The sequence below is a fragment of the Corvus cornix genome, chromosome 4 (assembly GCF_000738735.6).
Source record: "Corvus cornix cornix isolate S_Up_H32 chromosome 4, ASM73873v5, whole genome shotgun sequence".
Taxonomy (NCBI): Eukaryota; Metazoa; Chordata; class Aves; order Passeriformes; family Corvidae; genus Corvus; species Corvus cornix.
This window is the reverse complement of record NC_046334.1, coordinates 6,209,645-6,227,630: the sequence shown is the minus strand read 5'-3', so window position 1 is coordinate 6,227,630 and position 17,986 is coordinate 6,209,645. Positions and strand designations below refer to the sequence as shown.

At 40.0% G+C, this 17,986-nt stretch overlaps 1 protein-coding gene across 1 annotated transcript in view; it reads right to left on the bottom strand.

Annotated features, from left to right (window-relative positions):
- Positions 1 to 1,437, bottom strand: part of INTU (inturned planar cell polarity protein) — a 39,400-nt gene extending 37,963 nt beyond the window's left edge. The window contains exon 1 of the mRNA XM_039551057.1: positions 1,297 to 1,437. Within this exon, the coding sequence (XP_039406991.1) occupies positions 1,297 to 1,385 (89 nt within the window). The 5' untranslated portion in view covers positions 1,386 to 1,437. The remainder of the gene's footprint in view (positions 1 to 1,296) is intronic.
- Between the last annotated feature and the right edge of the window lie 16,549 nt (positions 1,438 to 17,986).

Below are 17,986 nucleotides of genomic sequence, written 5' to 3'. Positions count from 1 at the left end.
CTGTAATTTTCAATTTATTTTCTACTGCTTTTACTTCACCTTAAATCTTTTAAATACTATTTTTTTAGGATCACCTGCTATACATAGCAGGCATGTCAGGCATGAAAGAAAACTATTATTTGCAGTCAGGCAACATGCAAATGTTTCAAGCATGAGTAGCCTTATTCCACTTAGAATATATTAATATAAGCAAGACCATGGGGCAGCATGTTTTAATCCGGCTCTGAAATTTTCTGTTAAGTCACTGAAAGTCCATGGGCAGGGTTTCAGAGGGTCTGTCTGCATGTGAGCACATTTACTGTGCATAAAGCAGCCTCAGAGTGCCATGCCGGAGCAGGCTGATCCCAGCGTGCCCTCCTTGCTGTGCTCTGTGTTTTCCTCCCCAGTGCTCACAGGAATGGATTTCACACGGCTGTTCCGTCTGACGCCTTGAGCTGGAGTTAATCACTTGTTAGTTTCCATAGCAAGAGCTGCTTGGAGCTGGCACTGGAAGTGCCCGTGTGCTTTTTCTGTGCAGCTGGAAATAAACCAGCGTGGCTGAGAAACAGGAAGCGGACACTTAACAGAACTGGAGATGAGCTTCTCTTGGATTCTGCTGAATGGGATGCGTTTTTCTTTGTAAAGTTTCTGCGGCTCTCAGCTAGCATATGGAAAAAGCCATTAAGGGTGACGTTCAAAGTCCTGCACGGGCCTATTGGGCAAGATTTTATTGTCGAGATGTCTTTGTGGGGGGATACTGTGGAAAATCGCACGTTAGGGATGATGAATGCAGGAGGAAAAGCAGCTGCTTCTCGTACAATGTGCCTCCTGTACATCCACTGAAGAATTTTTTCCCATCCCTCTTGGATCTGTGCGAGTTAGAATACATTTTTCCCTCCCCTTAAAGAAGGGTTCAAAACACTTATGGCATGGATGCAACAGCATCAATTCGTACCAAAGTGTATCAGCACGTTTCTCTGCACATGTAGGAGTCCCAGGCGTAGCGCCGTAGCTTCCCTCACCTGCACGTCCTCCCCTTCTCCAGGAAGGAGGGGAGGAAACCCGCCGGCAGCCGCCCCTTCCCTTCCCCTGCCATGCACACCGGGGCAGCCCCGGCTCCCGCCGGCCCCTGCCCGGGCGGCAGGACGCGGCCCCTCGCCCTTCCTGCCGCCACGGCGAAAGGGGAGCTCCGCTGTCCCTCCGCCCCGCGGGTCCTGCCCCGCGTCTCCCAGGGCGCCCGGAGCCTCCCGATGTCGGGAAGCGATCTCAGGCAGCCGCCCCCCGCCGCAGCAGCCGCTCGCCGTCCCCGCCACTGACCTGTGCAGCAGGACGCTCTGCACCGAGTCCAGGTCCTCCAGGTTCCTGGTGACGGGCCGCGGGATGCTGTACCTGCCCGCCCCGAACATCGCGGGCGGCCGGGCGGCCGCGACCCCCGCATCGCCCGGCCCGCGGCAGCGGGACTGCGGGCGGCCGCGGGCAGGTGGGAGCCCCTCGGCCCCTCAGCCCCTCAGCCCGCCCGGCCCCGCCGCGTTGCCCGCCCGCTCGCCCGCCCGCCCGCTGCTGGGGCCCAGCGGCGCCGCGCCGCGGGGCGCGGGGGAAGCGCGCCCTGCGCAGCCGGGAGAGCGCGGCTGGGCTTGCGGGGATTGCGCTCTTACACGGTGGTGTTTCTCTCAGGGACTTGCGAACCGTGAAAACCCAAGTTTCGGATAAATGCAGCAAAGTCTTTCCTATCTGCAGCCGCAGATTTTATTTATTTTTTTCTTTCCCCCAGAGCTCCCGCTATGTGAGACAATAGTTTTCCCCCATGCATTTTCCTGCTGGCCAAGATAATGCATTGCCCAGTTGATCCTCTTTCCTTAAGTAATAATATGAATAATTGCCAATCCCACAAAATCCAATCCGGTTTGGTTCCCTCTTTCACAAAACAATAGTTACAGGGCGCTCCAGATGATCACAGGACTCCTTACTGGGTTCCTATCTGCAAAATTCTGATGCAGTATATTGAATGAAGAGCGATATGGATGTATAAAAGGGACGTGACCCATATCTTCACCGTTTTTATTTCTTACTCATGAACTGCCATAATTTATTTTCTCTGCTCCCTTTTATGAGATCGGTTTTCTCTAATGATGAGAATTTTTCAAGACGTGGTCCTCTCCTTCAGGTTCTCTCCGAAGGGTGACATAAGAGCAACAGCTAATAAAGTCTTGAAATCTGTTATTAAAAGCACCAGCTTTAGTTTCCCTCAGACATTGTGCCTGAGGTAATTATAGCAGCACAGCAATGCAGTAGTCTCCCAGAAAGACCATAACAGGAGGACCACTGGCATGATACACAATGGATAGCAAACTGGAAACCACTGAATATTTTAGCACCCAACTCCGTGGGATGGTGGCCACTACATGGAGCAAAAGTTTCAGCTTTTTTGAAGATTTTGGCTTGAGTAGATGGTGGCAACAGCTCAGTTTGGAGAGGGTGAGTGCAGAATTACCGTGAGTCTGTGGCTAGGATTCTCACCAAGTAGTGTAACTCGAATATTTAGGTGTCTTAACATTTTTCCTTTTCTTAAAATTTTGTTTTCTTTTTTTCTTTGATACCATCATGAAATTTTAAGAGAAGGACAATCCCCTCTGAATCCTACTCCTGTAAAAGATGAGGAACCACCGTCATCCATTGAGGTGAGCAACAGCAGCATGAGTAACAATTATGACCATAAAACCTTTGTCATGATTTTTGACACCAGGGTGCCAGGGAAGCTGAAGGTACACCAGAATTTTGTGTCTAAGTAGCAGTGACTGGAGGAGTTTGATATGTACAGTATCAAAATCAGCATAATGCTTCCACAGTGGGCACTGAGCAAAGAGCTTTTTGCAATACCCACATCTTGATTTCAGGAAGCTGATGGAAAATTCATGGTGGTTATGTCACCATTGCCTTAGAAAAACACTCAGGCACCATCTGTATTTCTAGGTGACTGCACCAGCGAGCAATGTGTGATCTGAAGCTTACAATATTTCATGTAGAAAGGTTCCTGGAGGTACACATCCGATGACAAGGTGAGAATTTTTTCTCCTGTTCACAGCTATAGCTTCTTTTCTTCCCAGTGTGTCTGCTATGGTAAACGAGCCCTGAAAATGTGGGGGAGAGACAAGACAGGTCATTTTAAGCAATTTGTTCACTCTTGTCTACAAGCTGAATTAAAATTTAAAAGAGGCAGAGATTGCTGAGGATGCTTAAGGTAGCACTGATCAATCAAAAAATATGGGTACTTCCTCTTTGATGTAATCAGCTTTTGGCAGCTGATCATATGACAGCAGCATGATTAGGAAGCAGAGCACTGTATTTTCCTCAAGCAAATCAGAGGCAAGAGTCCCTACATATGCATACTGAGGCTGTACATTTTAGGCTAGAATGTCATGTAGATCTGGAACTTGGGCAGCTTATCTGGCCTGCTAGGTTCCCATTGGTCCAGTACAGTGTGGTTTTCAGAATAACATTATGCAACAGCAGCAGAGCAAAAGGCTGCAGAGACTTTACCGTATTTTTTTTCATCCTTTGTACCATTTTTATGCCCTGAGGGAGCAGAGATGTTTAATTTGTACACAACAGGGGTGTGTTTTCCCAATTCACTTAGGACAACACAAACCCCACATCTGGGCCTGGAATTTGATGGTAGAAAACAGCAAAACCCCCAAACATTACCATCGAAATCACCCTGTGTGTCCAGAAGGCCTTTCCAAGATCCTTGTGAGCTTTTCTTTTTCCCTGGGTTCCTTCTCACTGGGGGACCATTTTTTGTGTGCTTCTTAAACTACTGACCTAATACTGAATTTAATGGTAATATCATCTGCTAGTAGTATTTTACTTTTACATGGGTTTAAAATTGATTGTGAAGTTCTTCATTAGAATTGCTTCCAACTCAGCAAAACTGGAACATGTAAATATAAGTATAGAGACCCTCGAACTGTGCCAAAATGAGAGAAGGTGACTTAGATTTTGTGTAGCTTATGAAATGGCAGCTCCTGAAGCACCACACTGCTGATAAGCAGGCTGAATTACTAATTTTAAAATCAAATAGAATGTTTTCCTAATTATGAGTTACAACTTCTACCATATTTAGTGTGCCTAGACTCGGTACTTATGGGTGATGCAACTGGAAAATGAAAGAGGAGCAGAAAGTCAAAAGTGATACAGTGTATACTTTCAGAGACCTGTATTTTTTCCTGAATATGTTTACATTACCTTAGTTGCACATAAGTTTCTAAAGTTAAGAGCCAGGGGTCTGAGCTAGCATTAATCCTGTAACAACTTCTGCAGATACCCCAGCCTTTGACATTTACAGGAATTACTTTATTGAGTTTTATAGATTGAAGTTTCACTAAAATACAAAGTGCAATTTCATTGTATTTTCTGCAAGGTTTTAGGCCACGAAAAAGGGAAGGTCACTATTCCATTTGAAGTTTGTCAGCTCATGTATTTGTACATGAATGAGAACATGGTACTACAGAACATTGTCCTGAATCCAATGAAATACGTACAGTTGGAGAAAGATTATAAAATTCTGCAATGCCGAGAAAACGAAACCACTAGGGATTGGGGAAGGAGGAAATCCAACCAGTTGAAACACACAGAAATGACAACAACAGAGAATTTTAAGAGACACCCTGCCTACGAAATAACTATAGCATGCCTGGGTTCCCCTTCTGTTTGTGGCACTTTTGCTGCCAGCTGAACTGCCTTATGAAAACCCGTCTGCTTTGTTACAGAACAATTCTGGTCTTGCTGATGTAAAAGAAAAAAAAAGCAAAATACTCTGATGCTGTGTTTATGACATACTCCTCTTTCTGAAATTATACTGTGTTTTTTTCTCCAGCAGATGTTAGGCTCTAATAGATTATGCAGCTATTTCCTATGCTGACATGGTCAGAAATTTTTGAGTCATAATCCCCTTTCGGGAAAGACTAAAAGGGGTAGTAAAACTACTTTTGCTGTATTTGAATACTTTTGATCTCCTTGACTTGTCTGGTGGGTTTTAGCGTGCCCAGGGATCAAAGATTAACCAGCATTTATGGACTGCACAAGGTGGAAATCAGCTTATTATTTCATATGTATGACGTGTCATTTATGTCACGAGTCATGAGGTATCGGCACATGGGGAGAGTTGGAATGTTTTGGGAGAGGCTTCATTTGTTCAACTGAAGGAAAAACATCCTTATTGTTTTTTCTGTTTGATCATACCTGTGACTAAGGGACACTGTACCTTACTGTTTTCAGTTCCCAAAGCAAGGGCCGTGGGAAATGGTTGTTAGGGTACAAGGTTACTTTCCTGTTCTGCCATTCAGTGTTGACATTCCTCAGATCGGTAGTGGCTTATTTCTGGTATGACTTGATCTTCTGCTGATTAACAGTGGATAGTGATGGCACTTCTGTGGAGTGGGTATTGTTGTTCTTGGACAACAGAGTAGGTTGTCCCTCACCAGAAGATGAATCCTCAGGCTGCTGCTGCCTGTCTGTTGTCATGTTTAAAAGACTGAGGAGTGGGATGGGTGGGTATTTTTCCAAGGAGCTGTTCCCAGGCTCTGTCTCTTGTCTACAAACAGCTGTCAAGATTCTAAGGGGCAGAGGAAAGTGAAAACTCTAGTTTTCACTTCTGACACAATCAAATATGGATATCCACCTCTGGATTTGTTTTTATTGTAATTGAGGCTAATTGCATATGAAAAAACCCAAGCATGCAGAGATTTTGGTGTTACTGCATCACTTAAAGAATAGCTCCTTCTTTTGTGTCTGTATGGAGGCAGCTGGGTTCCCCAAGCTGTCCTGGTACCTTCCTTGTGTTACACCAGCACTGCACTGCAGGGAGCAGAAGGAACAGCTCTGCTACACTGAGTTTAGTGATCTCCTCTTCTCAGAGTGCAGGGGCACTAAGCATTCTGTGCATTCCAGGGTCTGCCTTCAGTCCAGCCTTCCAGCAGCAAGAGAGAAAGCCCCGTTTATTGTCAAACAAATCTCCTACGGCTCTGGGGTCTCTTCAAAAGCAGCCACAAAGGCAATGCTTTTGTCGAACTGGTGAAGTCAGCAGTACAGGAACCCTGGAAATACGAATTTATAGTCTGTGAGGAAGCCATTAATCCAAGGAGTAAGTGATAAGCTGAAGAGCAGCATAGGATGATGTCACTCATTTCAGATCAATCTTTCAGTTCTCCAAAGACTCTTTGTTTTGCAGAACAGTGGGGATAGGTTGGCAACACGTGGCTACTTCATGGCCTTTAAAAGGACTTGCTGGATTCTTATTACTTCCTCTAAGACAGTTTTTGTACCAATGAGAAACCTAAACCTAACTGAAAAAGCCACCCTAAAAATTATTGCATGTCTGATATATTGCAAAGACTGATAAAACAGAAGTAGATTTTGTTAATCTGAAGCTGATAAAGTTCTTGTAAACTTGTCTATAAATACAGTTTGTGGTCATGTGGTCTTGTGAGAAATAGATCAGAACCATAAAAAGGCGCAACTTGTGTTTTATACAAACATCTGGGCAAAGTATAAGTGGCAAACATGCTAAATAATAAAAAAAAAAATCTTTGAATTTTGACCCTAGATTTATTTTCTAGGATTGATTTCAAGGCTCTCTCTCCCTCTTAGCCCCAGCTTCTGGACTTGTCTGAGTTTCTGGAGGCACAGACTTTGGTGCATTGCTTTGGAACTGCCTGTCTGTAATTAAAAAATTTACAAATACACGTACTTTATATGTGCCACCTCACAAAACAGCACTTTTGGATTAATATGAATTTTCTATTTTTGTGTGAGAATCTGAGAGATGCATATGTAGAATTTTTATGAATTAAACAATTTATAAAGCTGGTTTAATCGTGAGAGAAGTAGGATTATTTTGAAGGCTAAAGACTTCTAAAATTTTCCTATCAGGTGTGCTGGGAATCCTTTGCTTCTTAAATATATAAATGCATAACACCAAAAGCAATCACAACTGACCTACAGCATGAGAAAATAGATACTCTTTTCACTCATTTAGCTTTCATCAGAGGTTATTCTTTAAAAATGTAAATATTTTACTAAGTTACAAGATTTTAAAAAAGCAAAATAGCACCACCTGGTGCTGATCAAAGTTTTTACGATCAGTTCCAATCTCTTAATTTGAGGTTATTGCTGTACATATAAACCACTGGCTTTCACAATATCAATCTGAGGTCAGATAAAGAAATAACCTTATCACTATTTCTATTTTTAATGCCTTGGCTTCTTTTCTTATAGACCTTTCCACACCCCCCACCCCAAAATCTTTATCCATTATTTACTAGTTTTTAGGGACTTCTAAAAAAAGTTCTTCTTTTAGCTTAAACGTTCTGGATATGTGTAAAGAGTCATTGATTAAAATATGATTTCTAGGCTTTTCTTCAGCTGGTTTAGATTTGAGGATGATGAGAAACTACAGCTAAAAGTGAACTTCACCACTCTTTTTCTTTGCTTGTAATTATTTCTGGACGTCTTCGTGGTGCTCGGAAATAAAAGCATAATTGAGGTTATGCTAACCCTAACCCTATATCCTGAAAGGACTTCAGCTGCCTAAGACCTGTCAAAATCAATGGGAAGTTAAGTGCCTGAGGATGAATCTCTAAGAATTAAATTTCTAAGCATTAAATATTTATATCTGCAAAAAAAAAGTTCCCCATTCATTCCTCCTCAGCGACTGATGGTAACATTATGATCACTTTGTCCCACAAACACCACTTTGTGTGTCACTGTTTTGCTGATGTTACTTTTAAAACATTATTTGCACATCATTTCTTGTGAAGTAAAAAAATTATGAAGCCAACACATTCCTGGAATAAACATCAGTGTGTTCATAAAATAAACTAACCAATAACTAGGTACACTCTCACAAATGAGTAGGGGATAGCTTGGGAGTTTGTCACAACATTGTCTTGGAACTTTTATTCTGTTCTATTTTGAAGTGTCTGAAGTATGAAAACCAACTAAAAATGGAACTTTCTTCAGATAAATGAAGAAGAACTAAGTACTTACACACAGAAATTGCTGACTGGGAGTAAGAGATATGAGAGACATATCTTCCTGAGTGCACACAGCAGGAGGGTGATCTCAACTACCATGCCAGAAACTTGCAGAACAAGGGTGATACTGTATGAGGGAGTTGCTTGGACATAAAAGAACGATCAAAGCTGTTTAGCTTGGGCACAGTGCTGTAATGATACATTGCTGCTGCTGTGCTGCATGTCAAATCAAAGCAGCCACTGCTCCAAAAATAATTGTTGTTTCTTAGATAGTTGCTAGGTAGATGACAAAATCCTGATGTTAGTGTAGCTTTTATAATTTCTGCCGTTTTGGGAGAGAACTTTGTAAATACATTGTGTCATGTCTTGGCTTGATTGTTGTCTTCCAGCATCGGGACTGTTTCTCACTGTGTACACACATAAAATTCAGGGCCATCATGGAGTGGTTTAGGATGGGGTGCGCTCCCTGTCTCTGACATAACTCACTTCTAATCAAACTGCAGTGCAACTTTAATTTCTTCTGCTCTCTGCAGTTCCAGCTATTTCTTTGCCTTCCATCTTATCGAGGATCTGTGTTTTGTGGTGTGGCTGTATTTACAATGGGTTTGTTTTCAGTATCCACGGAGGGACTTAGGAGCACAACTAACCAAGCTTGCTAACGAAATTTCCCTATACATTTTAATTTCCAGGCAAGAAACACTAGAGGGCATTGCAAGTTCTGTGCTCATCCGTGTGGTAACTCCGCAGTGCTCTACTGTAACAGCAGTCTTCTCACTTAACTAATAAATAACTCAGATTAACTAATAAAAGCTCCCTAACGTGATGGAAAAAGCTGTGGAGACCATTTGCAGACTGCAGAAAAACTTGTGGGACTTAAATGACAAATACAGTGTTTGCTTTGGTCAGCAAGCACACGCAGCACCCACCATCAAAACCAATCTAATGTGAAGCTGCACATGGATTTCTCTGAAAATGGAAGCAAAACTGTGTTAAGTACATCCATTTCTGCAAATAGAATTGTGTAACTTGTGACTGGCAGCTGGCAGAGTTACATATTCCAAGCCATCTCTGGTCTGAAAAGTAGAATATTTTTTTCCCCCGTATGCATTGTACAAATTCTGTTTGAAATTTAACAGAAATACTGATAATTTCACTACGGTCAGTTTTAACTGAGTTCAAAGCTGCGCATGTGTTTTTATAAAGAGAAGAAAAGTACAGACAGAATGTACAAAGGGGAGATTTTAGGTATAGTTTGGAAGTCAGTGATGGGAGTAGAATTTGCAAGACTGTTCTTTGATTCTGCTGCCAAAAATTCAAGCTTCTGTGCCCTATAAAATGTCACTGATTGTTCTTCCCGGAAATAGGAGTGCAGGAAGAATTCCAAGGACGCAAAGAGTTCTTGAGACAGAACTGCTCATATGGGATGCACAGAGGAATGTCTTCCTGTGAGGAGAAAAGTTTCTTAGTCTCCCTTATCTCTTTATCTGTTTTAGATGCCTGTTTGTGTCTGCATGTGTCAGACTTCAAAGAGGTTTGTGTTTGGTTTTTTGGTGGTTTTTGGATTTTTCTTTGTTTCTTTTTTTGTTTTGTTTTGTTTTGTCTTTTGGTTTTGTGGGTTTTTCTAGGGATTTTTTTTGGTTGGTTTGCTTTGTTTTGTTTTGGGTTTTTTGTTTGTTTTTGTTTTGTTTTGGTTTTTTTTTTTGGGTTTTTTTTTTTGTTTGTTTATTTTGCTTTGCTTTGTTTTGTTTTGCTTTTTTGGGAAAGTGCAAATGGTGCCCCAGTGTTGGAGGCGAGGGAATGATCCAAAGTGGTGCAATGAAAGGCAGCCTCTTCCTGCTTCCCTGATTCCCATCTGCTTGGCAAACCTGCACAGAGCTGTGCACTGTCACAGGCTTTATTATTTAACTAAAAATGATAAAGCCTGGATGTTTTTCCTTAGTTGTTTTGCATATTGGTAACTTACCCAGCCCATGTAGCTCTTTAACAGCATCTGTCACAACTGAACTGTTCGTAGGAATGTTGTAGATTTCATATGAAGAAAAGGACATTACTAATTTTCCTAACCAAGTTTTCTTGTTTGGAAAAATCACAGGAGATGGAGAACTAGAATACTACAGACACTGATGTCATTATCAGGGATATCAGAAAATCAGAAAGCCAACTCCTCTGAAACTTGCCTCCCATGACTTTAAACCAGTCTCAGCAGAGGCATATTGCCATTAGAGAATGAGGACACATAGGGAGGAATCCTAGGAAGTTCTGCAGTAGGACAACAAGCAGACAACACTTCTCTTTTGAGTAAAGCTTTTATGCAAAATCCAGAGTAGAATGTAGCATTTGATTTGCAGATAAAGTAATGGTGACTAAAGTCATGCTTTCACAAATAGAAAATACATTACTTGAGGATCTGAATTTTGCACTATGACTACAATACAGATGATCCTTTCAAAAAAGTATGTTTTTCAGGGATAAAGAAAGGGAAATGAAGTTTTTTTCATCACTGGATTAGTGTTTCAAGTTCACTTTCAAAAAGTCTGGTAATTCAAGATAAACAAGAACTGAAATGTGATCACCTCTGAGAACACTGGTGGCAAGGTTATAGTATATTGTATATTTATTTGCTAACAACAGGAATAAGGAACAACTTTCAGCAAGGGAAAACATCAAATGGACTCTCTCTACCTGTCGTAAGCCCTGGGGCTTACAAAAATAACAGACATCTTATTGCATTCTTCACAAGTTGTCAATAAAAAATCTGTGAGGCTTGAGGTCACACAGAAATGTTTGGAAATTACAGAAAATCTGCAGTGGAAGCTTCCCATTGAGGACCAGAAGTCCCGTAGTGTTTTCCAGTGGAGCAGCATCAGATTTGTGTTTGACAGTTCAGGCTTTTGTGAATTGCTTTCTTTCTTGTTATGAAAAACTGCTGGAGTGGCCACTGGCTCTAGTTTTCACCAGAACAATTGCACTGTAAGATTTGACAGTGTTTCTGTTCAGTGTCAAATGCCATGGATTCTGCTGTTTGGTAGCAGCTGTTATGACAGGGAATTTAGGTGCTGGCAGATCAGCTAAAGCCCATCCTTGATGAGATGAAAGTTACTAAATGAGAGGTCTTCAGGAACTCAAGTACAGCGTCTGCACCTTCTGCACCAGAAATACCTTGTGTTTTGGCATTGTATTCATCTTTAAAGCTTGTTTTCTTTATCCCTCAAATATTTTTTCTGTTTGTAATCAGCTGTAGTTAAGAACTTGCACAGTTCATCTGTGCCTACTTGTCATCCATTCCAGGTAGTGGGAAATCATAGAATAACTTTTTTCTATCTATGGCTAGTCAGAAAATTATTTCAGCTTCTTTGGTGGTGAACTTGCCACAGCAATCCATACATTAATCTGCAACTTTCAGGTTCCAAACAACATAAACTTTAATATCTACTATCTACTCTCCCTGGCACACTCTGTCTCAGAGTTTCCAGCACATTCCTGGCACAGATCAGGTAAAACATGGAACAAGTATCTGTAGGCAGGTTGAAGAGTCAGATGCACAACCAGAACTTGGCCAAAATGAATTAAAGGACTTTTTATTGACTGTTGCTGCTGTCTAACCTGATTACAACACCTTTGACTTCAACAGGAAAACATGCACATCGAGCAGAACATTAAAGTCACAGTGTACTTTATGCAGGTGCAATTACATTTTTAAATTATTAAGAAAAACCCTCATTTCCTTCTCAGGAGAGTTTTAAGTGTTGGAATCTGTAAATCATTTGTGCACCTTTAATGTGCCTAGAACAACTGTGTTACTGCCTGTTAATATTCAGTAGTTTAATGAGAAAGAAGACTGGGAATCATCAGGAAGATTATTAAGAAGAGAAACCAGATCAGCGTACTGCCTAACAGGAAAGCAATGTGAGAACTCCAGGCTGTGTTGAAGGAGACTGCCATGATATATACAGGGAAAAAGGAAATATTCTCTTAATTTGGAGCACAGACTAACTCAAAACTCTTTGTAATATCTGGTACCTGCTGCACAAACCACTACAACTTATGTTTAGTTGGAGCTCTCTTAAGCACAAGTGGTTTATATGAAGAAAAAATTCAACTGCAGTACAGCAGAGCACATCTCTTCAATTTAAACCAGCATGCTAAAATAATACCGATGCATTCCAGAAACATCTATAAAGGCAGAGCTAATGCAACTCTGCTTTTATTAATGCCCAGTTATGTCAGGATGCATAGCAGACCCTCATTATTATAATAAATCAGGGACAAGGTATGCCATAAAATCATATTGTAGCTTAGCATTATGTTTTCTGATTGGTAACCGATGAGGTCAGGCTATGGATTTACTGGAGATCACTGGAAGGGCAAGGTGCAGTCATACTGTTTAGATTATGCACTAGTTTCCATCTCATAGTGAACTCTAAAATACCCCTCTTTTTTTTTCTGGAATGTTATTTGAAATATTTAGAATATTTCTGCATGTATTACATGTAGACATTGTTTTAAAAACGCTTATAAAAATAATATAATATGCAAACACTTCAAAGCTCATGGATCTCAGTAGCTCTGGCACCTTTTTGACAAGTACCCCATAGTGGTGCTGTGCATGCTGTTGGATATTTACTGGTTAAAGTATCTAGTTTTCTTTATGTCACTGAAAATGGATATTCAGAACAGAGAGGAATAGTTAAAGAGCTCTGAAAACAGCAGCTGATCATGTAACTAAAAACACATTCTAAACTTGGAGAATTGGATTCTCAGCTTTAAGGCCTTTCAAATAAAACTTTGTCATTTATATTGCACCAGTTCCATAATAAATAAAATTTTGGAAAGTATGCAGATTTTTAAAGAGTAGTTCAGCAACTGACTAGAAGATAGAGCTTTCAAGAAGAATCTCTCCGATTTCATCCTAAATATTGAAGAATGGCTTGAGAGAGCAAGTCCAGGACGTTCTTTTGCACCCCTGAAGCAGAACATAAAGTTACTAACAAGTTACTTTTCTGAATTCTTTTGAGGTTGGATGTGGCCTGATTGCTCTTGTCATTCTGCAGGGCAGCAGAGGCAGCTCTTTCAGCTCTGTAAAGCGAGAACACGACGAATTGCCCTCTAGCCAGTTAAGGAATTCTGTAAAGGTTAAGGAGTTACATTTCTGGAGAGAATCCCAGTTTGATCTCCTCCACAAAAGAGGCCAACAGTAACAGCAGGGTACTGGAAAATGCAGACAATACAATTTTACAGAAGACTAAAGAAAAAAATTCATATTGTGCAATTTTAAAATATATTAGAGATTTAAAACCAGTACCTATTTCATCAACTGCAAGAAATTATTTTTAAGTTAACAAGTCATTATACCTAACAACTTATACTATAGAAAACCTTTAAATAATATTTCTGTATTTGAAAACTTTTTTGTTTCCTCAGATATAAAAATAAACATTCCAGCTCATACTTTGTGCTCAATAATAAAGTATTTTCTCAAGTACAGGATTTAAAGAAGCAAATTCTGCTTTATCTGCAGATACCATTGAAAACAGCCCCAGCTAGGTGCTTCCCCAGAAACCATGGGAACTTTTCTTGAGTACTGAGCCAAGGAGAGAGGCCAGGAAACAGCTGGCTGCAAATTACTTTGTATGTTGTTATTTGACCAGAATTGCCTGGAATTACTTTACACTTCATGTGTCAGTAACAAGTTCCTGATAACTGTCTCTGTACCATAGGTCATTATCTCTTTTTTCTAATCTGATACAATCAATGCACATGAGCTTTCAAAATCCTAGACATTTTCTACTGACAGCTGTGCTCGTGTTTGCTGAGTCATGGAAGACTTCCTTTGGGCAAAGGTAGTTAACAACCTTGTAGGTATAATGGAAAGCAAGAAGCATTTTGAAAGATTTCCTTCCCTACTTTGCCATCTATTTGATTGCTGGCCAGCATTCTAACTTATAGAAAGGCAGCGTAAGAACTCCTGAGAAGTTAAATGGGACAATATTGTTACCTTCCTGTCCTTATGTAGTGAAGAATAATAACCTCATTTGTATTTTGAGGTATGTTTTATAATTGATGCGTCATTCCTTTAATCGTGAATGCAGTTAAAAATCTGTGCCCCATCTCTGGTTTAAATGTGTCTTTCTTCAGCTACAGCCATTGCCCACATTGTTCCTGTTAAACAGAATTTATCTTTTCTGAAGATGACAGTTCTTCGGTTGTTAGGTTTTGGATTTTTGTTTTAAATAAATAGGCTGACCGACGTACATTCTCTCAGTCTAAGGGGATGCAAGGAGAGGAGAATGTGCCTTAATGTCTGTGGCATACCTTCTCCAGCTCATCCCCCAGGCTTCCAGTCTGACACTCTTCATGGATTCCACACATTTTATCAACTGCAATTTTATATTTACTTCCAGATCATTGATCAAAATATTAAATACCAATAAACTTAGTCCTAATACCAGGAAAATCCTATCAGATTCAGTTTTATTGATGTAAGATTTCTAATGGATATCAACTTTGAGATATATAAACAAATTTTTTCAAGCTAGTTAATGTGCTATTTTAAAGAATATTTTTTTTAGCTATAATTAAAAAATCTACACATATTGCCATTCAGTTTATAATGTGGTCCAAAGCCAAATATTAATCAAGGACAGCTTCCTTATTTTACTCTTCTTTACAATGTGACATTTTTATTAAATGAGTCTGATATATTTTTTCAGTTATGTTTAAAATTTCTTATTAGGAACAGCTTAACCCCTCTTGACTAGCTGCAATGGGAAGAAACTTTTCAAAACAGGGTTTCCTATAGATTGGCCTCTATAGAATCAATCTGAAAGCAGGACATCCTGGTTTTCAAAATAACTGAAAATCCCTCTTCTGAGGATTTAATGTTTTCATCAGATTGCAGAGACAAGATGAATGATTTTCCCACAGTGGGTGATATGGTCACCCCCAACAGGAGGCTGCAAAAGTCAATTTAGATGATTTATTACAGGCCAGATTTGATTTTGTGATGTTTCATATCTTGTACTGACTGTACTTTGAGTTGTTTCATCATGTCCATAGTCACTGAATTTCATTCTTTAAGGGACAAATACAGCTCTTAATTTTTACAAGTTCACACATCTATTTTCATGATGCTGTACTAAACATAACGGGTACATTTAAAAATATGCACAGCATTTGATTACTTAAGCATTTTTATCTCCTAGTGTTCCTATCAGATGTGGAGAGCTGTCAGCATGAAATGGGATCCTGTAAATTCTCAACCTTATCTAAGGAAAAAAAAATAATCAGAACACCAGAACATTTTATGGATTTTTATTGTTTGGAGATGCCTGTAATTGCTTTGTATTGCAAAAATACATGCCATGTTCCAACTGTGCTCTCCAGAGAGCTGGATCAAGAATTTCCCTTGCTAGCTTTTAGTTAGATTTCTCTGCCTGCTGGGGCTTTTATTTTGAATTACCCATCCAGTCATTAACTTTTGCAGATTTTTTATATTAAACGCAACAGTTACAAATGCTTTAATTTTATATTTTATTATTTGCTAAAGCCCTCCAGCTGGCCAGATTCCTCCTGTGTCAACATTCTGACACTTTTGTTTAGACGATATATCAGCATGTACAAGGCAATGGCCAATGAAATCTCCATTATCTCTGTTTGACAGGGAATGCTTTGAAAGGCTGTGTATTTTTAATGAATAGGAAAAATCAAAGACAGGAGAACATCTTGGGCCTTTGCACATAACAAAGGGGGCATATTTATTGACTCATTAATACTGAATGTCAGATGGCTGTGTTGAGAGTCGGCAGTCTCAAGTGTTCCATCACCTACAGGGAGTATTAAATATAGAATAAACAGTTCAGTATAAACCTAGGGGCCATTTTTCTAGCAGAATAGAGGGTGGGTCTATTAAGTTAAATTATTAACAGTGAAACTGAAGTCACAAAGCCTCAGATGAAATTCCAGGCAATAACTCATAATTTTATAGCTTTCTATCCTTGATTATTCCTTCCTCCCCAAACCTTGAACATATTTCTTTCTACAACAAAAATAAGCCACCTTTCTTTTTTTTTTGCCCCCTCTCTTTTGACTCTTCTTTCAGGGTTGGTACTGGTTTTATTTTTTCCCTTACTTCCCTTGCAGAGGTTTTAACAGCTAATTTCCCTCCATTCTATTCCCTTCTTGTCCTGTACTACTGGCACATCTTTGTTCCTTGTTGTTTTAACACTCAGTATTTGCTCCTCTAATTTCTCATCTTATCTTTCCTTAGAGCTCAGTTTTTATGAAAGAATGGTCATGGAAGCAGCTCCAAGAAGTATGGTTATTGTGTATGTAAAGGAAAAAACCAGTTACAGTGGTATGATTTGGGAAATGTAATGGCCATGCATTCATTTTCCCAAATGTACGTAATTTCTTTTGGCTCCACTAGGATATCAGATCTAATTCTTCATGTGTATAGAAAGGCCAATCATGCCTGAATTTAAATTATATAAATAAGCCTAATTTCCTGGTAAACAAACGAGAAAAACATTAGCTCACAAATTTTTAGGCTCTCAGACTGTTTGGGTTGGATGTTTCCTTGGACATTCCTAAACTGACCACAGAGTGCTATTAGATTTGTATATATAGAGGAGCAAGACCTTAAATAACTTAAAGATTCAAGCTGTTCCTAACTGGAACTGATCGTACTTCCTGATTCTTGAATGTTTAAAATTGGACTGGGACAAGATAGTCTGAAGAGGAAATGTGACCAGGAGATTTCCATGGTGAATCCTATGTACAGGTGTTTGCAGGTGTGGAGGATAAGGGATCGAGACCTGTATTGTGCATTGCATAGAAACTACTCACAATCTGGTTTGCTGTCAACAGGCCAGAACTAAAATCCTCATTATGAAGAGCCAATGAATGAAAATATTTGGCGATGAGACTTCTTACATTGGTAAATATTTTTTTGCTCCAGCAATTTCAGCCCACAAAATTTTCCTGGATCCTATGAGAGTTTACTAGGACAAAAATGGGTATAATGCGTCAGGGCAAGAGCAATTAACAGTCCATTTGATACCCTATAGCAAAAGCTCCAGGAAAGTCTATCCTGCAGCTGACCCTGTGATGTCAGCAGCCACTGCATGTTCTCAGGGGGACTCAGCTCTAGCACTTATTTGATCACAGGCCAGGCCTGCTGATTGCTGAATGTCAAAGAAAACAAGAAAAACTGAGCAGATAACACAAAATTGCGTAGAGGAGGAATTGTTGCTGAGAGAGTTCAAACAGAACATTTTGGACTCGAGTCAAGAAAAAGCTGAGATTATTTGGAAAAGAGTGTAAGGCGAAAGGATATGCCAGTGAAAAGGTCAAAAAGGAAGTTTAAGGCAAAGCAACTTAGATATTTGAGAACTTTGAATTAACAGACTAAAACTTCATATTGTTGCAAAGAACCAGCAGCTTTCTCAGTTAGGCCCTATCAGGCTATTGTGTTTACACATGGCATGACTAATGAATCCTGAAGTCCTTGCTCAGATAGAGCAAGGCTGGAGTAAAACATGTCCCAGATCGTACAAGGTAGTTCTTACATGGAAAGAGTAACACAGGTGTAACCAGTTAGCAGTAAGAGTAACCAGTTACCAAATGTAGTATTTGCTACATCCTGTAGCATAATGTGCTGTTTACATTTAGGTAAATAACATTTACGTGAATGACATCTTACAGCAGTTACGCAGTTAATTTAAAAGAAGCCACAGGTCAGGATGACTGGCTGAGAAAGGAAAAAATTTGGGATCTAATTATGCTTTCATTAGTCCTTTTAAAGCTTGTTCCTTCTGACACAAAATTCTTCCTGTGTTTCATGAACACGCCTGCAGACTTTGTGACCAAAAGGACAGTTCAGCTACAATTTAGCTTGGCCTGATTTGACATTGTGGGAATCATTCACTGTGCTCTGGAAGACTCAGCTGACCCTTGTGCTGCCTATTTCAGAGAAATGA